Source organism: Pholis gunnellus, assembly GCF_910591455.1.
Source record: "Pholis gunnellus genome assembly, chromosome: 10".
Taxonomy (NCBI): Eukaryota; Metazoa; Chordata; class Actinopteri; order Perciformes; family Pholidae; genus Pholis; species Pholis gunnellus.
The window spans coordinates 7286529-7311391 of record NC_136537.1 but is presented as its reverse complement, the minus strand read 5'-3'; the positions used below and the strand labels follow the sequence as shown (position 1 = coordinate 7311391).

The 24863-nt window shown below is 44.2% G+C and overlaps 2 protein-coding genes across 2 annotated transcripts; one reads left to right on the top strand and one right to left on the bottom strand.

The window, feature by feature from the left end:
- Positions 1–1344: 1344 nt before the first annotated feature.
- Positions 1345–11172, bottom strand: slc7a2 (solute carrier family 7 member 2). The gene is made up of 12 exons (XM_079167120.1): positions 11051–11172; positions 9457–9834; positions 9215–9370; positions 7798–7963; positions 7484–7620; positions 7182–7404; positions 5708–5844; positions 4933–5035; positions 4251–4462; positions 3993–4159; positions 3768–3876; positions 1345–3307 (listed from the first exon to the last, which is right to left on the bottom strand). The coding sequence occupies exons 2-12, from the start codon at positions 9824–9826 to the stop codon at positions 3120–3122; spliced, it is 1968 nt and encodes a 655-aa protein (XP_079023246.1). The 5' UTR covers positions 9827–9834; positions 11051–11172; the 3' UTR covers positions 1345–3119.
- A 3826-nt stretch (positions 11173–14998) lies between these two features.
- On the top strand, positions 14999–24847 carry mtmr7a (myotubularin related protein 7a). Its single transcript, XM_079167234.1, has 14 exons — positions 14999–15146; positions 15454–15576; positions 15787–15949; positions 16140–16297; positions 16404–16532; positions 17535–17669; positions 18517–18649; positions 20520–20629; positions 21485–21610; positions 21967–22016; positions 22111–22311; positions 22544–22678; positions 22801–22927; positions 23063–24847. The coding sequence occupies exons 1-14, from the start codon at positions 15123–15125 to the stop codon at positions 23378–23380; spliced, it is 1932 nt and encodes a 643-aa protein (XP_079023360.1). The 5' UTR covers positions 14999–15122; the 3' UTR covers positions 23381–24847.
- Positions 24848–24863: the final 16 nt, after the last annotated feature.

The following is a 24863-nucleotide window of genomic DNA, read 5'->3' as shown; positions in this document are numbered from 1 at the left end:
TTTTGTTGTTTCTCTTCCTGAACACCATCTAGTGCAAATCCACAAATACGGGACACTACTGGATATAACATAATCATAATAAACTATGATTTGTTGGCAATAATAAATTACCCAGAAACAGACTATGTATTAAAAGGGAAAGTGTGCACAGTGCCGACATGTTTGGGCTTATTTTTGTTAAGAGGACGTATTTCGAGCCTTTACTTCAGGAAATACCACAAAGCAAAAATATTCAATTACAATTAAAGAATGTTTCATTCAAAGTGTTAATAAAGTATCATCAGCGAGATATACCCATACTGTCATAAGTAAAAGTACTCACTATCCTCTTTCAAAATATTATTTTAGGTACGCCTCATTCTACAGGTCTGTGGTTCCCCTTATAATTTAGGAACTAATTAATAATTACAGGTAAGGAGTTCCCATTAAAGATACAGCTACATTTGAATCCAAATAAAAATGTATTCATTATTTAGTTATAACTGCTTTCATTAAGGCAGATTTCATATTTGACTGACCTCTTCACGAGGCGCAGCCTGTTGGTGCATTTGTTGGGGACTTCTGTTGCGTAATAATACACATTTGGTGCTTAAGTGAGAATTTATGGTTACAATAAACTACAGCGTCCATGTTCATTGTGATGCAGGCACATGTCACCCAGTGCAACGGTGTTGCTCATTGATTTTCATTGTTTTCAATGGTGTTTATGGCACTGAAGGAAGGTGTGCAGGTGTGCTGCATTGCACCTGGTCTGGGAAAGAAGGGATTAAAAGCTTATGTGCCGGCAGCACATTTATTAATATCAATAATTTAGATTTCATACTTGCTGATAACCAAATACTCTCCTGCCAGATCCCAACAGGAACCACTGAACTGAACCCAACAGTGTAAATACGAGTAGTTAAAACTAGCTCCATCTTGACCAGCTATAACTATAATAAAATGCTGCTTACACATTGTTGCATCAGTTACCATCTAACAATGTCATGTATAACAAAATATCAGTCACAGGGGACATTTAACACAAGTACTTGGACTACTTTTGATTCTATAGGTATATTTTGCAGATAATACTTCTGTGCTTTTACTTAAATAGGATATTGAATGCAGAACTTGTACTTTTTGTATTGGAGAATTTTTCCCATATTTGTACTGGAGTAAAAGATCTGAGTACTCGTCCCACCGCTGTGAGGATCGTAGGCTTTGAACTGAACCAAAAGTTCTGAATAAATGGCCACACGGGGGCGTCATCTACACACAGAAATGAATCACTTCTTTGATTGATGGCCTAACTCTCACATTTCATTAAAATGTTGTTTTTTCAGATATCCTGTTAACTAACAGACAAATACTTAAACACAACCACCTTAAGGCAGTAAGAGAAAAGAGAAAAGGAAACACGGAACACTGTCTTACTGGAAAATAAATGTATTGTACTTGTGCAGTTGGTAACAAGTGATACTGTATCATGATACCGTGGTCACTTCTACCCTGTAACCTCGCTGGAAGACTCTACACTGTTCATGTAGAGGTTCAGAATAGTAGAACACCTACAAACTCCTGCTTCTGAATTTGTTCCACATTCATTTAAACCACTGCACCGCACACACCGGGGCTCAACACTAACTTTTAAAAGGCATTGGCAGGCAACCAGGCATCAGCTTTTGGTCATTTTTAGTCACCATATATTTTGAGTAATTAAGATACTATGCAGTTGTCCTGTACGTCAGCTTAATAATGAAAAAATGTGACATAAAAGAATAAAAAGCTTTATAAGAGAAACCGAACAAAAGACTCTTCCGTCCAGCTCATAGATGCGGCGACACTTCGCCTCCCAAGACTCCACAAGCTTCCTTTTTGTTTTTTCGTTCAGGTTCATCTGCTTTTTTCTTTATCACTTGAATCTTCTTGTGCACGCGTGATGCTGACAGTTTCGTCCACCCCAAGAACAAACAATTGCTTCCACATTGTCTGTAAAACAGATGCCTGTGCGCAGGCGAGTAAACGCCCCAAAGCACGTGCAGCTTTGTCACATGTAGCTTTTGACACATGCACCGATGCGACAAATATCAAACATGTGCTTTTTTTTGCTGTTTACTGTCCCTATTTTTGTATTAAAAAAAAGTGGTCGCCACTGAGGCCTAGAATTGGTTGCCAGTTTGTCAAAATGTTTGCCAAACCTGGCAACTGCTACTGTCGAGCACCGCGTATCAATCAAACCTGATCACCACCATCCCAAAGTTTCTACTGTTAACTAGACACGAGAATAAACCTGGAAAAAGGACCCAGTTCATCTAAATGATGCGGCAAGACAGACCTTTGTAATGAATTGCTGTGCTTCGTATTAGGTGTCAAAGAGGATCATTTCATGAAGGTCTGGATCAAAATAGCACAAAATATCAGACAATACGGCGTGTCATATATCTGACAGTGGAAAACGCTACCACTAAAATACTTCTTGAGCAGAGTTCTGTATCAAATAAGGATCGTCATATTCATATTGTAACAGTTCATAGATAAAACACACCCTAGCAAAAATGCAAAAGCAAACCTGTGCTGAGTAAAGCCACCACCACGACAGCTACAGATCCCTCAATAACTACAGACTGCTGTGATCTGTTGCATGCCACCTACAGAAGCCTGACATTCTCCTCCAGCACTTACTGGAATACCATTAGTCTACCACAAACTAACATTACTTTTATTAGTAGTACATAATTGGTGTATAAAAAAATCGAATAATACTCTGGAGGAATAAAATGGAAAACACAGATTCCCAAGATTTTACATTTAAAAACCCACTTGTACAAACCTGCTTAAAGTGTGAAGAATAACAGAAAAGGAAAATAAAGAGAGAGACAAGCTTTGCTGCAGTCGTGCACAGACTGCTTCAGTGAAATGAACATCACCCTCCACCTGTCCTTTTTTAATTATGTCTCTGTGCTGTCCGTAAAGCGCAATGTGACGTAACAGGATGCAAGTCCATCGCAGTTTTAGAGCGGCTCCCCACATCATGTGGCCGCTAACACAGAGTTCTGATGCTGCCCGTGTGAACAGGTGCATTAAGGCAGAGCTGCTGTGTGCTTTCATGCATCTGTCGCCTCACAGAGTCCGTCGCTTTAACACTGGCTGGTCTTATCTGGGCAGATGAAACCCTCTTGGTCTTTTCCCGCCGCACCCGTACCGGCCCGCTTCCCCCCGCCGGTCTTGCTGTGATCCCGGGTGCTGCTGCCGTTGACGAGACCCTGGAGTTTGCGCTGGCGCTCCTCACTGTGCCACATGCCGTAGCCGAAGTAGATCACGAAACCTGAAAAAGAAAAATACGTTGGAAAAGACATGAGATGCCAAAAAACAAAAGATGAAATCTGTTTGCTAAATAGGAAGCTACATCTTAGCTTAGCTTAGCTTGTACAAATGACAAAATCCGTCTACCAGCACCTCTAAAGCTCGTTAACTAACACGATATATCTAAAAAAACAAAGTTATGTGCCGAACTATTTCTTGACGGGGAGCAGTGACTTCTTGAAGTTTCCAACGGTTGCCTTGCAACCTCATGGTGATGACAAGACGCCAGGAAGTCACTGCTCCCGGCAGAGACACAGTACCTTTAGACACAGCGGTCCTTATGCTAAGCTAGGCTAACCGTAGCAGCTCTAGCGTCATGTTTACCATACACGTGAGAGTGGTATTGAGCTTCTCACCTAACTCGTGACCTAAAAGTATATTTCCAAAAATGTCTATTACTCCTTTAAATGTCCACAACTCACCCACGGCCATCCACACAGAGAAACGTATCCAGGTATCTCCACTCAGCTGAACCATGAGGTAAATATTGACGAATATGCTCAGAATGGGCAGAAAAGGCAGAAGGGGAACCTGTGATGGAAACAAGCAAAAAAGAAAATCTACCATCAATGTATGTATTGGATCGGCCTCGTCCCATGAAGCCAGACTCGGTATGAAACCGGCGCACTTATTGAGCTGCCACGCACCATGAAGGAGACCTTCGTGCTGGTCTGAGGCTGCCTGCAGATCATGAAGACGCAGCCGCTGAAGATGAGGAGGCACAGGGTCAGGAGCGCCAGGATCCACACTTCTATGCCCAGGATGGAGTAGACGTGGTACGTTGTGAGGTAACTGACCACACACACTACCAGCACTGTGGTTTGAAAACACACACACACACACACACATTTAATTCTGACGTCTTTTGTCGCATCATTAAAACAAAAAAAACCCGGCCTGCTTACCGAGTACACAGACGGTCATGTTGACCACACTGGAGGAATGCTCGGAGGGTGAGGCGGGAGGGTGCAGGACAGCCTCCAGGGTGGAGCTGCCGCCGTTGAGCATGTTCAGGTGGGACTCGGACTCCGTCAGGTCAGACTCCCCCGCCTCAGAGGACAGGTAGTCCCTCTCGCCGGTGCCTGCCCGCCGCTGTAGGGCTCCATCTGGCTGGTACCTGGACGACAGCGGAGTCAGAGATTAAAGGTCACGAGTCTGCATTTCACTATGGAAAATTTTTCAAAGCACTACCTGTGTACATACAGCCTCCTTTATGCAGCTACAAAACAGTTTCATTGGGAATTATGTGTTTGGTTTTACTTTACAACTGAGGCCTATAAATCCAGTTTAAACGGTGAAACCAGTGAACGGACACTGTGTCTTTGTTCACGCTGCTGTGGTGATGAGTCACCTCGGTGCAACCAGCAGAGGTGTACACCGTGTCCAGAGTTTAAAAGTACAAGGAGCCTGAGTAAACACCTTTGTTCACTCAAGCAGCCACTACACAGTCACACAATGGGAGCATTCACAGTTCTTAGCATGAGGCGTTTCTAATCGTACCTGTGGGTTTTTAGAAAATGCTAAAAGGGACGCTGTTTCACAATGTTGCACAAATAACACTTCTTGGTTATTTACAAATGTACCCACCTGAGAATCAGCACACACACGGCAACCAGCGAGTAGGCCAGCAGGGTCCCAATGGACATCATGTCAACCAGCGCTTTGAGGTCAAACAGGAAAGCCATGATGGCTATAGCAGGTAAAAGAAATATCACAAATTACATGAAAACATTTATACGCACAACATTCTTGCAATTATAATTTGAAAAGCTGTTTTCCAACGGATGCACACATGAACAGATGAAAAATGAAACTTCATGCAGACATGTTTTCACAATAAAAAGAAATGAAATGAAATGATTCCCCCGGGCTGGCAGCTGCAATCATCTCCGCGCCGAGTGTCGTTTGATGTGAGATACACTGTGGCGCTCCCCCTCTTGTATCTCAGCACCAGACTCCGGCATGGAGCTGATCTCAGCAGCACAGTACAAACACAGAGCGGCGGTATGTCCGCTGCCCCCCCCCCGCGGCATTATATTAAAGCAAAAATAACAAAGAAAGCTCCCCCGCCCAGGTCTACCAGCTCTGTGCATGGCCTGTGTGCTGGGTTCCTTCCCAGGGTTCACATCTGCCTGCCACTTCACCCGGTCAATCAACTTAAAGGTCATCGCCCCAAACACCTGAGCACAGTGAGCATGATGCAACCGCACACAGCTTCTGACTAATCTGACTCACATGCTTTTGGAAATTCCACCACTAAGTTTAAACATGCAGTCACCACCACCACGTGCATTGATAAAATCCCCCAAACAAGTCCACGATACAACCCCATCACAGGCGAGTCCTCATCCCGGGAGCTTACCCGCAGTGGTACCTGCCGCCATGGTGGCAGCCACAGGAGACTGGCGCTTACTCAATTTGGACATAAATTTGAACAGAATACCATCTCGTGCCATGGCAAAGAGAATGCGCGGCAGAGGGAACATGGAGCCCAACAGGCTAGGGAGAAGAGGGTTCATGGTTAAGTTGAGGGCATTCTGGGAAAGAAAACATGACACCGGCACAAATGTGAAAGAACAACATGTGTGTATGGAGGGAAAACCTCCTAAAACTGGACTGAAGTGTGTACGTTTCCGAAACCAAATGATTATCTGCGTCTTTGTCTGTCTTTCACATTTGATTGGTGGAGAAAGATTAGCAGCAGTGAGATCACTGGACGCTCCCTGGCTCTCACCTGCTACTACACCGGATGTCATAGTGGCAATAAGTGGGGTCTTCGTCTTTGGATTGATTCGGGCTAAGACTTTGAAAAGCACCCCGTCCTGTGCCATAGCATAGATTACACGAGGCATAGGGAAAATGGAGCCCAGCAGACTGCATGAGACGGCAGAGACATGCAAGACCAACACATTAGTCAAGAGGCCCAAACACAGAGAAACACACGCATTTACAAAAACAATCACATCATCAAAGCATCGCAGCATGCTTAAAGGGACAGTTCACCGCAAAATCAAGGAGAGACATCCGCTTTATCTCCAATATAATGGGACTGCATGGCACTCGGCTTGGGGTTTTGATTTTGGGGTGAACTGTACCTTTTTAAAGTAAACAAGTGTCTTTCTTTCCTGTTGGCACATCATTCACTTTCATCAACTTAAATGAATACAATAAATCATGGCTGCTTTTGAGGGTAAATTACATTTCACTAATGTCTTTTAACAGTCAAATGTTATGATGTCATGTGTGAGAGTTGGTTTTTTTTTCGTTGAGTTTTGAGAGCTGGTTTAGGAGTTGAACTTCAAGGGATTTTATGTGCCCTTGAGGCAGTTCACACATATGAAAGCACCAAAATATGTGTCAAAGGGTTTTCGCAATCGGGAAAGCAACTGTCAAAGGGGCGGACCCCCAAAGTAACAGCCTGAACACCAATTACAGGCACTGACAGAACTGATACAGAAACCCCTCAGGGAAGAAAGACAGAATGAAGTCACACCACCTTATTGTTTAGACAAACCTGCCCACCATTTTTAAGATATTCTAATTGTAAATAATACATTACAAAAACATGCAGGTGTCTGAAACCAGAGAGAATTAAGCACTGCACCCTCTATGTCCCACTGAGCGTCAGGAATCAATCCGATCACAAGACAGACAGACAGAGATGTGTGGTCAGAGCTTTTGACCAGTTCTCCTTCACCATTATCACCCACGTGTAGCATGCACATCAATCAGAACTTAAAGTCGTATTATAAATACAAATCTGAACGCTTTTGTCTACCGTGGATATTGATAGTGTGTCCTCAACTTATTTTCACGAAAGCAGATCCGGTGCTTACCTGGTGGAGAGGGCACACAGTGACCCTGCAGCGACCACGTATTTGGCAGGGCTCCAGCCCACGTATTCAAAGGCCATGGGCAGAGGGCTCTTCTCGTCCAGCAGGTAGTAGGGCATCATCAGCGTGAGCGCGGCGGACACGCCGAAGTACGCCAGGAAACACACGGTCAGTGACACCACGATGCCGATGGGAATGGCTTTCTGGGGGTTCCTTACCTCCTCGCCTGTCACGCACAGACACACCGACGTGTTTGCATTTGGCTTTGACGGGATTGCGCTGAATCACAACCTATCGTGGCTCACCTGTGGTAGCAATGCAGTCGAATCCAACAAAAGCGTAAAAGCAGGTGGCAGCTCCAGCCAAGGTCCCACTGAAGCCGTAGGGCATGAATCCTCCGACTCCATAATCGCTGGTCACGTTGGCCGTCACCGACAAGTTCCTGAAACATATCGACTGTCACTTCACAGCAACAGTTGGACTAAAGATGTCCAGCTGCTGTCATGCAACAACAAACCAGACCTGACCATGAAAGAACATGAATGCAAAGCTGTTTAGAGAAGAGCTTTGCATTCATGGCCTTTTTACAAATGAGAACTGCGATGGTTATACGGATTACCTTGTAACTATGGTGACATTTATAAGGGATTCTTCAGTTATCTTCCAGTTGTCCGTGTCTCCTTTGATGAAGCCGGAGATGATGACGAACAAGAGTACGAGCACGTTGACTAAAGTGAAGACTTTGTTGACCCAGGCCGACTCCTTCACGCCAAACGACAGGAGTCCTTCGATGAGCAAAAAGAGCAACAGAGCTCAGAACAGTACTGTCATGTATGTGGTAGTCTGAAATACCAGGCACTGCTTCAATTCATACTTAATGTGAATTAATGCCCAGTAGTTACAATGTGTGTCATCATAATTATTCATTAGTAACATTATCATCAAGTTGTGTCACTCATCCAAGAAAAACTTAATGCAAAAAGCACTTTATATGAACATATTAGACATATTAGACTGCTTTTGAGCTAAATGCAAACATGAGCATGCTAATATATGACCATGACAATGCTATGCAGGTATAACGTTTACCATGGTCAGCATCTTAGTTTGATGCGTTAGCATGCTAACATTTGCTTTATATATTTGAGTATTTAGACATTTTTGACCAAGTGATTGCACAACATAAAAAGTCTCGGAGGAGGATCACGGCTAGTTATTACAATTTATCGTGAGGGGTAAGTGTGCATGTCAGTACCACATTTCACAGCGATCGAATAACTGCACATGTTACAGGTAAAGTTTGTTTGAGTTATTTTAATGTTAAGTGTTGCATATCTGCAAGCAAATTTGGCGGAACTCTGCGAAATAAATACATTCATGACAGAATTTGTTCAAAATGTAGCCGATCCTGTTTTCATCTGGTTTTGATGAATAGTTATTGCATCCGGTCTACACATCTGTGGTTCTTAAAAACAACCAAACACTAGTGGATTGATTGAGGGTCGCACTGACTTAACACAATCATTGCACTGGCAAGCCAATGAATAAATCATACTTTCTGATGAGGTTTTCCGTTTCAGCCTGAGGGTCACGTCCACTTCAAATCCCAGGACTGTCATGAATCTGACCACGGGAAATGCATTTGGAGTACTCTGCAAGTCGTCAACAAACTACTGACAACAATACATCCTCGGCTGCTACAGTGGAGCTTGTCAGTGACCTGAGTTTGTAAAGAAACTGTAGTTGTACTGGGCAGTTCCCAGATGGGATTGTGTGTGACTGTGGGAAAGAGAAGCGGGGTGCTGCTGAGGACTAGCAGGCGATTGAGGGAGTTTCTAAAACCGAAGGGGCGTATGTGGTCTCCCAGTGGACTCACATTGCCTATCAGGCACTTATCACATAGTGTCTTGCCATCTCTTTATTGGATTATGCCAGCTGTGGCTCATGAAAGATGGCATGAGTTATCTCTTCTTTCTCACCAGCCCCTGATGCAACATATGGATTTTATGATTTTCAGCCTTTATTTGCGGCCTTACCAGAAAGCAGCAGTATCAGGCACACGGCAAAGAAGTCAGGGTACTGAGCCAGACCGGGAGAGTTCATGCTGAAGTAGGTCTTACAGAACACCTCTATGTGCCCTCCTATCATTTCATCAAATGTGCCACTCCAAGCCCTGGCAACTGAGGAGGTACCTGTGAGAAAGCGAAAAAAACCCAGAAACGAATCAGCATCTTCTCTGAACAACACGTGATTATTAAAAGACAAGTCACTAACTCACCTATCACGTAGGAGAGAATGAGGTTCCAACCGGTGATGAAGGCCCAGATCTCTCCGACGGTCACGTAGCTATAAAGGTAAGCAGAGCCGGTCTTGGGGACGCGCGCGCCGAACTCAGCGTAGCACAGGCCGGCCATGACGGAGGCCAGGGCAGCGATTAAGAAGGAGATGACTATGCTGGGGCCTGAGTCTCCCTTGGCCACCTCGCCGGCCAGGACGTAGACGCCGGCGCCAAGAGTGCTGCCAACTCCGAGGGCAATGAGGTCAACGGTTCCCAGGCAGCGGCACAGCTTTGAGTCCTCCAGGTTGTTCATGTCGACCACTTTCCTGCGCACCAGGGAGCGGCTGAATGACAGAACCTGCTCCAACATGTTGGCACCTGCTGACGGGGGGGGGGATTAAAAGTGAAAATACCTGTGTAGCCTCTGTCTGAGCTAGAGGCATTTTACTTCGAGCCAGGCCACAAACATAAATTAGTATTTAATGCAATTCATGCTCTGCAGTATAAGTTTAATTGGGTGAGTCAAAATGTGCATGTGGGCGAGTACGCGTGCACGCAGCACGTAGGCCTCGACGGCGACACACATAGAGAAGATGATTTGATCTCACTCGATCACTATTCTTTGTCTCAGCATCAATATTTTAGTTGTGAAAGCAAAGATCAGGTCTGGGAGCAATTTGAACGTCAGTCACTTTCGCGTTTTGAGCGGCTCTGACAGCTTGTTCTGTTGACAGGAATGCTGAAGAGTAGGTTGCATAACATGTGAGGATGAAACAAGGGTGGGATGGGGACTGCTGAGAGGGACGTTTAGCCTTCAGAGTATGACGTGCATGATAGGAACGCTGCCGAGAGTTGTGAAGTTTGTACAGGAAGGGTCCCATTAAAATCCATTGTTTGGGATTATGGTGCAGGTCTAAGTACTCAAAGAGCTGCATTCATAAGGGGACCGTGAATGCACCACTATACATTCAATGTCTGTCGTTACTCATTACACGGAACAAAAGGACGATCTGCAACATTGCCTTTGTTTTTCATTGTCTTTTATTTAAGCATGTCTCTTTTCATCAGCATGATTGCTGGGGATCCTGCCAAACACATGCACATGAATACAATAAGATGAATGAAGAATGAAATATGCCCTCCAAACCATAGTTTCTAGTTTGCTTTTGAAGATTAAGCTTCTGCTTTGAAGCAAAACGTTGATTATCTTGACTGTAAATTAACACTGACGACCATCCAAATATGCATTGAACTCCATTTAAGTGTGGAGGAGAATGAGTTTGGAATGTGACAGCTCATTAACATTACAATGTGGGCCGTACAGCAGCATCTCCAAGGATACAGTGAATGAAAAAGGGAAGATTGCAAAGACCAAAATCAGATTCAAGCACGTGAAAATCAAGTTTTGAAAACGTACAAAACAAATTGAAGTCATTTTGGGAAGATATCACCTGCACTATACTATTCCATACATGTCATGTGTTTTTACGTTGCACAGTGACCTCAACATAATGCCAGTTCACAAACAACTCCCAGCTTCTGCAGAAGTACCATTAAACCCCAACACTGTATTTCATTAGAGACATGCACCTACCTTGTCAGACTGACACTGTGTGGATGTGTGGTTGAGGTTTAGACACTGGGAAAAAAAAAAAAGGCTGTCAGAAGTGTCAGTGCGTGTCTTCCAGCGCAGGTAAATGTCAAATTAGATCCACTGCTCCTGTGAACTGCTGCCTCTCAAAAACTATGCCGTCGCGCTGCTCTCAACACTTATTTATATGCTGGCATGTACACTGAGCAGAGCAGTTCTTTCACGACGCCCCTCTGTCCACAGGATTTCTTCATACACTGCGCCTTCGCCTTGACTCTGTGCTCCAGCCTCCAGTCCCACCGCTGCCAGTGGAGTGACGTCCCCTGAGCAGGGGAGGCAAGAGGGGAGGAGGGGGCCCCCGGGGAATGATTAAGGCGGGAGGGGTGTTCCACCTCCATGCTTGAGATTTTGGGGGAGTAAAACTCTGTGAGCTCTCCCCGTGAGATCACACACACAGCGGGATGGAGAAGAGCAAGGAAGGACTCTTGATGGTAGTATTTGTAATTGGTAATGCACATAGATCCCAGCTGCCCAGATGCTTACTGGCTGCTGATAAATGGTTAGGCAGCTGGCATTGACAAACATTGAGGCAGACTCTTGTGTTTACCCAGTGCAGTCCACAGGAGTGCTGCTAAAAGCATGGGTGCTGATTGGGCAATGAAGGGTGGACGAGCTACAGTACCTGGGGGGGGGGGGGTATTGGTACAGGTATTGCTCAATGTTCCCTGAGCTATTGGACCCATGGACATTACAAAATCAATAACGCACAGTTCACTGGTACACCACCAAGAGCCTGGCATCTCCACGGCAACTTCAGTTGAGCTCTTTGAGGAATTTCTTTGTTTTAAAAGGCACATTTTTCCATCAAACAATTATAATTAAGGTTGAGTTTGCAGTGGTGATCATTTCTGCCGAGACCAGCTCAAACCAGCTCAAGACCTCAGTGGGAAGGTGGCAGCTGGCAGCTGGAAACACCGTGCAATCCAGCATGACAACAGCCAACTATCCCTGAGTTTGTCCATCCAGCCAAGCAGTCAAATATCACGGCCCAGCGCCCACCAAATCTTGGCTGCAGGGTTGATTATCTGACCTGCATGCTGATGGGAAAGCCAATGTTTTCCTTAACAGGCTGGAGACACTACTGTTAATACTGTCTGTTTGTCTTAAAAACACACGCCCACATGTATCTGCTTTAACACAAATACAGCCAAAAAGCTGCTCTGACATTCGATATCACCACAGAAAATGCTTGTTTTTGGAGTGAGCGTTTTATACATGCTGCTGGCCACTGTAACCATGGAAAGGATGGAAAGGAGTTCACTGGCTCATCGTGTCTCGGTTGTTGACATGCGCTAATTCTGTGAAGCCAATTGAATGCATTTGCCCTCCGATGGCTGAGTGACCCAGCTTCAAAAACGTGGCTATGGTCAACAGATTGAGTGGTGTTTGCCTTGTGCACTGTTCGCTCCAGTTAACACTGGTGTCGCCAGGAAATGTGAGAGTGAACAATTACCGATAAGGCAGCCGACAGCCACGAGAAGAGGCAAGACAGTGAGAGGAACCTCCAGACTGAAAGCTGCATCTTTGGGGCAGAGAGATACTCGGACTTCGATTTGACAAGAATGTAACTAGTTTGTGTGGATGTACCAAAGTCAAATCAAAGACAGGAGTGCAGAAAACACAGGTTTCAGTGCAGCTCACTGGAAAAAAATGTAAAATCAAAAGTTTTAAAAATAGGTTAGACATTTGTTTAGGAGGCTTACAAGGAGGCTTACAAGTTGAATCTAATGGTAGGACACAAAGTCTCTTCAAATTGCATTTTAAGAACAGTCTGGGGATGAAGCCTGAAGACATTAACTGTCCTTAGTTTGACATAATACTCTTCTTATTAGGTAGGAGGGTGGAGTATTATCTGTGGATGTATTCACCCTCACTGGAGACTAACGCTCCCTGCTAAAAGTGATTTCCTGTCTCTATCTAGGTCAGTGTACAAGCCTCGTACATACAGCACTTGCGGTTTTTCGTGTAGTGGAACAAACAAAATAAAACTACATTTGATCAAATTCAAATGTAATACAAATACCTTTAATGATTTAGGAAACTACAATGGTCAAAGGTTTGGATCAAGGCACAATCTCAGAGTAGTATAAAGTATTGTATTATTGAATACCATCAATCTTTTGTTGAGAAACATTTGGCGACAATAAGAGATTCCTTTGAATATGATCCGCGATGTCCATGTCTGACTTTCCTCCAAGTCCCTCAGGATACACTGACTTCCAAGTATGGATTCCACAGTGACTAGAACGTGCCTGAAAGTAAAACTGGGGGATTTCACAAGTTTACAGCCCTCAATAAATATTTGGTTTCAAACCGTCCCTCTGCACTATCCTTATCATTTCATAACTTGTTTTTCGGCTTTTTATATGAGGTGATTACACCTACTTGACATGTACCAGTCATAAATCAGACATAAAGAATTGAAAGTCAGTTCAGTCATCTAGGTTGGATTGTCTCAATTAGTAGAATGCACATAATATGATTGCTCATCTAAAGAGAGGCGAGTTATCTGATCCGTGTGATGTTATCAGAACTGAATTGTTTTTTTTATAATCATTGGACAATGAAGCTTTTTTCTGTTCCTCATACATGAATGCAGCGCAGAATGAGTGGTTGAGCAGCAAGGCGTCAGTAAGTCAATCACTTCTCCTTAGTTGAACTACTTTTATTGTTTTTGTTCTGCCTACTGTCCGGCAACAGGTGTGCTCCTCTTCTCACTGGTGTGCAAAATACTGCTGAATATAAACATACATTTGAAATTTGGTACGTCTTCACAAAACAACGAAAGACGTCAGAAGAAGTTGATTCATCTGGAATCAATCTGTGTTTGCACTGGGAGCGTCTTAAAATAGCTTCACACTTTGTTTAGCAGTGTGACAATCACTTACTTTATGCTCAGTGCCAAAAAAACACTGTATCTAATAACAGTAGCCTTTAAATAACATTTTAAAGTGCCTACTTTGTGACACCCCCCTTAACATTTAGTGCTGGTTGCGCAAATGATTATCCTTCTCAGACTAGTGTAGAGCAAATCTGGATGTTTCTTAAAAAAACACAGAGACTAATTTTCGGCTCTTGTAAGCTGTCTCCTGTCGACAGCTTACAAGAAATGCTGTAGCGGGAAAGTGTTTAAGATGATTTATTTTTGCCTTTCTTGTACAGTGACAGCAAAGAGGCATAGAAGAGACGGAGGGGGAAGAGAGAGGGAGGTATGACATGCAATAAAGATCCCCAGCTGGAATCTAACCGGCGAGTGTTGCAACTGTGTAGAATGAACTCTAACCATAGTGCTCCAGAACGGAATGCTTCTAAAGAAAACTGCCACCATTTTTTGTCCTCAATTACTTTTTTTTTTTTAACAGTAAAATGTAATTGTAACAATGTCTTCCAGAAACAAAGTTTTCCCTATACTGAAAAAAACAGGGCATGAGCAGCTTTCATTTTTTTGGGATTGGTCAGCCATGTTTTTTATTGTGAAGACACGGATTCACCTGGCATCACAGGTGACAATAGCATCTGAACAATGCTAATGTCACAATTATTAGGTTTGCTCATTTTTAAGCTAGCTTATTATCAATAAACCACTAGTTACTTCATTAAACACATTTGATATATTATTATTAACTTCAGTTAAGGTGTGCAGTATGAAGCGTTTGTCTTAAATGACTTGAGGTCAGTAAATGTCTTGAATTGACTTATTTTTCGCAAACACTTCAGTTACATAACCATTAACTCTGGTCAGCAGCGGCCTTAAACGCCCTTTGACATAAACAGGCCACAGCCTGACACAGGGCGGGCTTTAGGACCCAGCGGTGCAGCTCATATGTGGACCTTTAGGCAGCCGCAATATGGCAGCGTTTACCTGCGCGCTACTGACTGTACAACCGTTAGCATTTAAGCTAACCGACAGCATATTGTAATATTACTGTACACATGTTGTGCTGCTGCTGTTGGTAGTTGTATCGGGAGAGGTTCAGTGATCGCAGGAAGCGGCGGCTCATCTCTCAGCTTGCTGATGGAGCACATCCGACTACCAAAGGTAAACCGCGGATGTGATTTCAGGGATTAGCTCCAATTTCCGCACTCTGCCTCCAGTGTCACCTCAACACAAACCGTTATGTGCGCTCGCGGTGACTGCAGAGATGTAATGCAGACAATTCATTAAAATAAATACAGGCGTAATTAAGATGTGTGCCGTGTCGGCCACGTAGGCAGTCATGGTCCTCCCCGCTGCTATCAGCCTCATATGACGGCGGGGTGTGTTTGCTTATCACTGCCGTCAACACATGAGTTTTTGAGGATGAGGCTGCTTGAGGTCGTTCTTCCTCTTCCTCTTCCTCCTCCAGGTGGAGAATGTCAGGCTGCTTGACAGAGTCTCCCCCAGAAGAAGTAGGCTGGGCACCCTCTACCTGACAGCCACGCACACCATCTTTGTCGAGAACGAGGCTGGAGTGCGCAATGAAACATGGGTAAGCAACAGCTCAGCGCACTGAAGGACCAGAGATGAGTCAGTGAGCACAAACGGTACATGTTAGTACATGTTAGGGAAGATGTTTGTCAGAAGGCCTCACATACCAGGCCCATTGCTGATTGACATTACATGTTTTTGCTTAGTTTGGATGTAGTCAATGTATACATCATTAAAAAGGTCCGTGTTTGCCTTCCATTAATCCCGCCAGGTGCTCCACAGTTTGGTGTGCAGCGTGGAGAAGCAAGCCGCCACAGCCTCGGGGTGTTCTCTGCTCATTCACTGCAAGAACTTCCAGGTTCTTCACTTTGTCGTACCTCGGGAGCGGGAGTGCCACGACGTCCACCTGTCCCTGCAGCGTCTCTCCCAGCCAGGTGAATATTCAAAAATATCATATTGGTGATGCTATTGCTCAAGTGTGCAAGAACAGATTACAAAAAAATAGATAGATGACATGTTATTTATCTTTTTATGAGAAATATCAGTGGCAGCCTCAAAGTCGGGTATTGGTCATTTCCTCTGCCTTCGCAACACTTGACTGTCAGCCACTGTGGTGCCTTGCAGAGCGTTGCGAGGAGCTGTATTGCTTCTCCTATAAACCCAACGTCGATGAGGAGGAGAGACGGCAGGAATGGGACTTTTTGGACCTCAAGGCTGATTACAGCAGAATGGGACTCCCAAACTCCCTGTGGAAACGTTCCCCTGTCAACCAACACTTCAAGGTCAGTCAGCCGACATCTACGACCAGTTGTGCTATTTTATCCTAATATGGCCACGGCAGAAGCTTAAGCCTTCTGTTATGGTATATATGTATTTTTTTCTTTAAAGGTGAGCGACACGTACCCCGCTGACCTGTTCGTGCCTCAGTCCGCCACGCCTCCGGTCATAGTGGGGAGCTCCAAGTTCAGGAGCAGAGGCAGATTTCCTACTCTGTCGTACTACTCCAAAGAAAATCATGTAAGTTGCGTACATGTGCCTTTTTTTTTTCCTCCACGTGCTCATCTTAATGCAAAGAAGATGGACACACTGAGACAATGCACAGGAATAGTGTGAAGCTTGTTAGATGTAAGCCTATCAGAGCAGTTATTTGGTCACAGACGTCACAATGTAGATAAGAGATCGTATATTAAGATGCAAGATTATCAACCACAATACTTCCTTTTTTTGCTTTCTGTTTTTGGCCGAAATGACCGTGACACTGATCGGTCACCCTCAGCAGCATCCTCCCTCATCAAGCTGCCAAAAGTGTTTGCTTCACAAAAGAATGCTGAAATGTTTTGAATGTCGCGAACCCTCAAAGTAAACATTAAGTCACTGCTGCTGGACGTATCAGATATATGTACTGAGCCTTAAATATCAATAATACAATTGAAGATGCTCTGATGGCTCCAAAGTAGCCCCAGATCCTTGATTTGGTTTGGTATCATTTGCTCTGATTGTCTGACTGAGGAAGCGGGTTAAGAGCTTTCTTCTAATAATGTACGTCTGCTGCAACACAGCCAAGCTACAGGGCCATATGAGACTGTGTGTTCATGAACAGAGTCGCCATTCTTTTTGCCATTTCAGTTTTTACTGATTTAAAAAAAATAGAATATATATGTCCCATACTAAGGAGATTCGTAGCCGTGATATTTAAACAGGGACTTTGTCAAGTAAAAAAAACAAATATCCCATGAGGAGACGTCCATGCTATCTTTAAATCAAAGCGTTAATCATTACTATGTTCTGCATCAACGGTCTCTGGCCATCTCCATTGTGGATATTAAAAAAAAGGATATGAGCTTTATATTGAACATGCAAGGAAAGAAAGATTACTGTGAATTTGCAATCACCCGCATTCTCACATATTAGATTTCCTTTGTTGTTAATGTGACCCAAAGTATTAATTCACTTACAATCAAAATGTCAGACGAGTGAACGTCCCCGTATGAAGCCTGAGCGCCTCTTGCCTCCTCCCAGGCCACCATCTGCCGCAGCAGCCAGCCCCTGTCTGGTTTCAGCGCTCGCTGCCTGGAGGATGAACAGATGCTGGAGGCCATCTTGAGGTCCAATCCCCGCAGCGACTTCATGTATGTGGTGGACACCAGGCCTAAGGTGAGCCCTTTTGTGCCCAAGGAACAGCCTGCGAAAATACAAGTCTTACAGTCTTACAGTACTATGCTGTGTGTTCAGGTGGGCTTTATGTTCCACGCTGCGTTTTATGGGGTCAGATCAGTCTCAGTAGTTGCAAATGCAAACAGAAAGACTCACAAATACATTCCAATGCACACATAAATAAATTCCGATTTATATAAATGTAAAAAAAAAAATCACAAATATATTTCTGCATTTGTATGTATGTGTGTGTGGATTCAACATATTTGACGTAGCAATAATTCACAACTCGAACGTAATGAAACTTTAAACTTGTTTCACTTACACTTGAAGCGGGAGCGCCGCCGCCACCACCAGACGCCATTGTTTGCTGACTTCTGACTTGTCGCCGCCGCAAATTGTCCGCGCAACTGTAACGCTAATTAATTTATGTGCGCATTGGAATGTATTTGTGAATTGTTCTGCGTTTATTTGTGAGTCAAATTTATTTGTAAATCCTTCTGTGTGCATTTGTAAATCCAATATATTTGTGAATTGTTCTGTGCGCATTTGTGAGTCTTTGTGTTTGCTTTTGTGAGTCTTTGTGTTTGCTTTTGTGAGTCTTTGTGTTTGCTTTTGTGAGTCTTTGTGTTTGCTTTTGTGAGTCTTTGTGTTTGCTTTTGTGAGTCTTTCTGTGTGCATTTCCAATTATTGAGACTGATCTGACCCCATAGCGTTTGCCAGTTGGACGTGCTCACAGCTAAAGCCTTGAAAGCATCCCGGCTATGTACTCGTTGAACCATGATCGATATTGTGTAACTGACATGTGGGTAAATTCTCTTAATAAATAAATATATTGTCTTTCTAGCTGAACGCAATCGCAAACCGAGCTGCAGGAAAAGGCTACGAAAACGAGGACAACTACTCCAACATTAAATTCCAGTTCATCGGCATTGAGAACATCCACGTCATGAGAAACAGCCAACAAAAAATGCTGGAAGGTAATTTTATCTTCCTGTAATGAATTCACTGTTGAGACGGTTTGGGAGGCACAGCAGTGTCAGAAAAGTTCCACCACATCAGTGTTTGCACAACGAAATGTATTGTTTTCTGGGCATTGTCGGTTTTAAAGCCCGCTGCTTCTTCCCATTACTGAAGCAGAGCGGGACCCCGTGCTACCCCCTGCGGCTTTCATATGCACTCATGCGGACTGGACTGTGCTGCAATCAGGCCTCAAATGAGCCCACAGGAGGATTTCTGGGTATTGTGCAGGGGTGCTACTAGGAAGACTTTGAATCCATCTGGATTTTATTTCTGAGCTATTTTGGTTTCTCGGGAGTGGACAATCCGGGACCTTATTCCCCCAAAGAGAGACCCAGGGCGTGAGAATGATGTGATTTCAAGTCTGAAAAGTTATAGCTGCTCTCAGTTGTGATAACTCTTTGCCCCCTGGCAGCACAGGCGGAAAAAAAAGAAGAAAAGTGGAGCCAGCAACTGCCCTTCAGAGCCTGCCTGACTCCCTCTCTCTACCCGGTTGCACACTTCAGTGAGATTTCAGAGAACCCCCCACCCAGCCTGGCAGCATAAGCTCAAACATTTCCTGCTAGTGGAAAGCTGCCTACTAGTGTTATAACAGGTTGAATGAACCCATTCACCTGCTTGCTCTCCTATCAGTGGCCTCAGCGCGCTCTCTCACAGGTCAGCACACTGATGCAGTGTCAGCGCAAAAAAATACGTTGTCACCTCTGCCTTAATGAGCGGGCAGATGTTTGCACACAGCTCTGTAAAAGTGTGTCTGGATAACCACGGTGATGTGATACGGTTGAGCGAAAAAAACCGTCAGCTGAGGAGAAACGGGTTGGTGTCACTCTGCCCCTCAGTCAACTTGCAAATATTTATGTTGAACCCTGAAGACGGAAAGAAAAAAGAATTTTAGGTTTCAGTTTTACAAGATAAACAAACAGAATGCAGGAAGCCTTATGGTACAGAAATGTACTTATTTAATTGTTTTGCTTGTGTTATTGTTATTTGAGTATGGCTTTTGTCTTCCATTCATATTATAAAATACACAATAACAAAACTAAGAGCCTACGGCCCTGCTAGCGTCTATGTGAGGCTGAACAGTGGTTCCTTTAAGCTAAATGCTAACTTCTAACTGACAATGCTAAACATCACGTGTTGATGTTTAAGAGGTATATCTTTGCCACGTTCGTCGTTTAGCATGCTAACATTTGCATTTGATGTAAATGTGGATGGTTTGCGGGTATTTTGGTCACATGTTGATGTCACTAGATGGAAAGTTAAGGGAATCCACGAAGTGATTGAAGTTCATCATGAGGGGAACATGGATGTCTTCGCTTAATAACATGGCGATTCTTTATGTTGTTGCTCAGGCATTTCACTCAAAACCATAAATGAACCTCATGGTGGCAGTAAAGGAAAAGTCAGTTATCTCCAATGTCCTTAGGATCATCATCTGGGGACTATGAATATATGGACAAAATGTTGTGCCAATCCATGTCGTAGATATTCCGCAAGTGAAAACTTTGACCCGCTAATGGGTCTAGAGAGGAAAAGTCAAGGGGATCACTGAAATCAGTAGGATTCATCCTCTGGGGAACATGAATATCTGTTCAAAAGTGCATGACAATCCATCACATCCAATTGTTCAAGTCCAGACGTTGCCATTCCTAGAGCCAAGCTGATGTTTTAGAAAGAAACAGCATGACCCATATTTTCTCATGCCGTAATAGAAATCGCCTGGCGCGGAGGTTGTCGGCGATGTGAACGTGAGCGCGGGGTTTAATAAAGTCCAGTGATCAGGTATGCTCCTTGTTTCCTGCTAGTGAGGCAGCTGTGTTGTGCTTACAGTGTGTGAGCTGCGGTCCCCCTCCATGTCCAACTTCCTGGAAGGTCTGGAGAACTCAGGCTGGCTGAAGCACATCAAAGCTGTTTTGGATGCAGGCATCTTCATTGCTAAGGTCAGTCTGGAGGTTAATCCCTGCTGTCTGCCTCACCGCGCCACTCAATATTAGCTTAGGTGTTTGTGGGTGATTGTGTGTGTGTGTGTGTGTGGGGGGGGGGGGGGCGCATTGTATCCTGTATGTGTGACACTCAGTTGCCAGTTATTAGGCGCTCCTGGCCAAACTAATACAGTCTGATACATCAGTCCTGCTATAAATCCATCAGCCTACCCTCACAGATATGACTGGGCTGGACAAAATGATAGAAACGCCCATCGGTACAACACAAAACAATTCAACAGCATCCCACAATGAGTTAATCAGATCACTCCCCTCCGACATTGCACTTCTTTGGCAATGCTCCACCAGTCGCATACTTAAAAATGTACACGGTTACATTTAGGGAATAGCTATGCCAGGGATCATTCAATTCAACAGACAGACAGGTATGTAGCCTAACAGGAAGAAGTGAGTGTCTGAAAGGTGCAAATCAGTGAACATAAATGATCTGATGATAACCTGTCTTCTCCAAACTGCCATTTACCAGAGAGCTTTTAGATTGTTGATCAAATAGCACAACCAACTGTGTCTTCTAAAAACGCATGAAAAAGAGGAACTTGAGACGCACCACGATGTAATCACCTGATGCAGTGTTGTTTATTTTATCGTTTGTGATTTTAAAGATATATTTCAAATCATGCAAAGCCTGAAGCCAGGAGCATAAATTCCTCGTCCTCTTGCGTCACATCAGGGACTCACAGTCCTGCTCTTGGTCAGAAACTCCACAGGGTACCTATAACATTTTGGCCTTTAGGTCTGCACAGACTGTATTTATTTATGTGTGTGTATGTGTGTGTGTGTGTGTGCGTGCAGGCTGTTGCAGAGGAGGGGGTCAGTGTCCTGGTTCACTGCTCAGACGGTTGGGACCGCACTGCCCAGGTGTGTTCAGTGGCCTGTGTGCTGCTGGATCCTCACTACAGGACCCTCAGAGGACTCATGGTAGATAACCAACCGTTGCCTTTTTTTTGTGTTTTAAGTTACAGTGTAGAGTTGCATCTTTTAAGTATATTTGTGAATGTCACATTCGGGTTTAGCTGATAGTAATCCGCAGGGGGCTAATAAGACTTGTTTCTTTGATCGGAAGGATTTTGCGCAGGCCAACTTGGAATCCACCAAAAGCCACTATGGAAAATATTGTAATAGAGAGGCCTGCTTTTGGGAATTGTGCCTAAAGTTAAATAAAAATGACCCCACGCAGCGGGTGAAGAGGCTCAGTCATTCTGCAGGGATTTACTGCGCACTGTGTCTGAACCTTTTAATCATGACATGAATGAATGTTTTCTTTCTTCTTTTAGGTTCTCATTGAGAAAGACTGGGTCTCATTTGGACACAAGTTCTCTCACAGGTTTGACTCTGAAGATATTATACTTTTTTGTTATTATAGCAGCTCTGATTTTCTTGTCTTGGTTGCGATCGAACCGTCCTCTCCTCTTCTCCAGATGCAACCACCTGGTCGGAGACCCGAAGGAGGTGTCCCCCGTCATCGATCAGTTCCTGGAGTGCGTGTGGCAGCTCATGGAGCAGTTCCCCTGTGCCTTCGAGTTCAACGCGAGGTTCCTCATCACCATTCACAGCCACGTCTACTCCTGCCAGTACGGCAACTTCATTGGCAACAACCAGCGGGAGAGGGTAGAGCTGGGGTGAGATTTAAACCCGCAGTTTCTTTTCCTTTTCACAGCGCAGACATCTTGTCAGGGAAGACTGACCGCTGAAGGGAAGTGACAGCCTGCGGTTTATTACATCGCCCCGGGTTTATGCAAATCGAGGCGACTCTGTGCTAAAAAAAAAAAGAAACCAGGCTATTCTAAATCAGTTCATTTGTTTTATCGATCTTGATTTTCACATTGTCTTTATCTGTGGCCTTTCATACAGATTGCGTGAGAGGACTCACTCTTTGTGGAGTTATCTGTGGAAGAACAAGACCGACTACATCAACCCTCTGTACCGACCGGACCACAGCCAGACACAGGGGCTCCTCCGGCCCTCTACTGCCCCCTACTGCTTTAAGTAGGTCCTGACAAACAGTAGCAACCCCGTTTTAAAAACCTGCTATACACATTGTGTTCCCTAGTGTTTTTAAACGGTCTGTTTTGTAATAAATCCATATAAATGGTAAATGCTTGGCACAGGTCTTGGAGAGGGCTGTACAACCGGTTTGACCAAGGGATGCATCCTCGACAGTCTGTGGAGGATTATCTGAGTGCCATCCAGGAGGAGACGCAGCAGCTGGAGGAGCAGCTGGCTTCACACAAACAGGTAGGACAGGGCTATAAAAGGAGTACATTCTAAATTTCTTATATGAGAAAATACAATCTACTGCAGGTTTTTTATTTGTCTCTGGTTATATAAGGTGTACTATACTGTAGTCTCCATGTGTTGCATTTTCAATAGAAAATTGCTCAGCTGGAGCAGGAGGGGAGCGTTGCCCAGGAAGCCGTCGCCTTCGATAAGAGCCCCACAGCGTGGGCTCTTGGTAGTGACCTGGGTCTGGCCAACACCCCTCAGGACTACACCGGGGGCTTCGTCACCAGCAGCCCCTGTCAGCCTAAAGCACCAGACGGCAGCCCGGTCCTCCTGACCCAGGACTGCAACCTCTCCAACGGCAGCGACCAGGAGTCGGGGATCGCGGACGTGAGCTGCCGCTCGCCTCTCAGCGAGGACAGCGCCAGGGACCCGGACTCTGACGAGGCCGCCTACTCGGCTGCCTGAGGCAAATGTAGCGATTGATGGAAGGTGTAGCAGCGACCAGTCGTCCACTGTGCCCGTGGACAGACCTTTACATTCACCACGTAACCCAGCTATTGGCTAACTCCAGTGAAAAGTGTTATTCGGGTGACACAAGGGACTTGCCCTTTTGTTTACATGTGCTGTGGTGGACTCTCCCTGATGCCACACACACATTATGAGTTGATAGTCGTTTACTGTAGCTGACCACATTTCACCTTTTGCTTAACCTGGTGAGGAGCAAAGCTTACTGTCGTGTCTGTTGTTGAAGGCAGAGTTAACCCATGAGCGCTCGCACAGAAAGTTTATACAATACACAATAACCTGTTTCATGTTGGAGACGCTTCAAAATTCAATTTGAAGCCTCGGCAACAACTGATTTACCGAAGTTCCGAATGAGTTACGATCAATTATGAACAATTCAATGCAAGCGTGTAAGTGTGTCAACACATCAAGTTAATCATGAGTCATTTAGCTGTGTGTGCTTCCACACACTGTTATTCATTAAGAATTTGGTTTTACAATCATGTAAACATACGAACATAGATTTTGAGTTCACTAAGCAACAGGAAACGACAACCAGAGCTCCAAAGAGGCATAATCATCATTTTAGCTGCATTGTTTGTGCTTAAAGACGGCAAAAAACAATAATAATAATAATAATAATAGGAGGGGAGGGGGGGGGGTGGGTGAAACATGATAACAGCAGACTCAAGTTGTAGCTCATCAACAAAGATATGACCAATGTGTACAGAATACTGGCTGTAAAGTGTTTTGGTGAATTTCAAAATACCTAATTGAAATGCTTATGATCACTGCTTCTCAATCACAGGCAGTCTGCCATGTAGCGGTGTTTCAACACACCTTGTGGTTTTTCAACATGATGCACAATGTTTAAGCTTTTAAATGTTATTGAACGAGCAACTTATTACAATATTTCAACACTAGATTTTCGATCAAAACTGAAATCTTACCAAAGGGAATGGACCCTCTGCGGGTATAAAAGGTGATGGCACTACTGATGACTGAACCAGCAGACTAGAGCATGTGAACACAAATACACTGCTGCTGTGGGCAGCAGATAACTGGCTGACTTTTTGATTATTGCCGCTATCTCAACTGTAAAGGTAGCATTAAAACAGTACAGTAGTACACGTCAGGTGCACCCCAATACTGCAATTGAACAATGGCAAGGTTATCAAGCAAAGCATGTTGAGATATTTTTGTATTATGTAATATGTTTTTGACTACTTACTTCAATGCATGTTGTTTTTATTTGTATGAGAGTGACCAAAATGTCCGGTCATAAGGAATTATGACCTAAAAGAGAGAGCTTTACTTTGCTGTGTTTTATGTGTTCAATGTGGAATAAGAGCCAACTTTTGTCAAACTGGTTTAAATGGAAAATTGTGTAATTTGTGTCAATTTTCATTTGAAATAAATAAATACATTATTGTCAATCATCGTG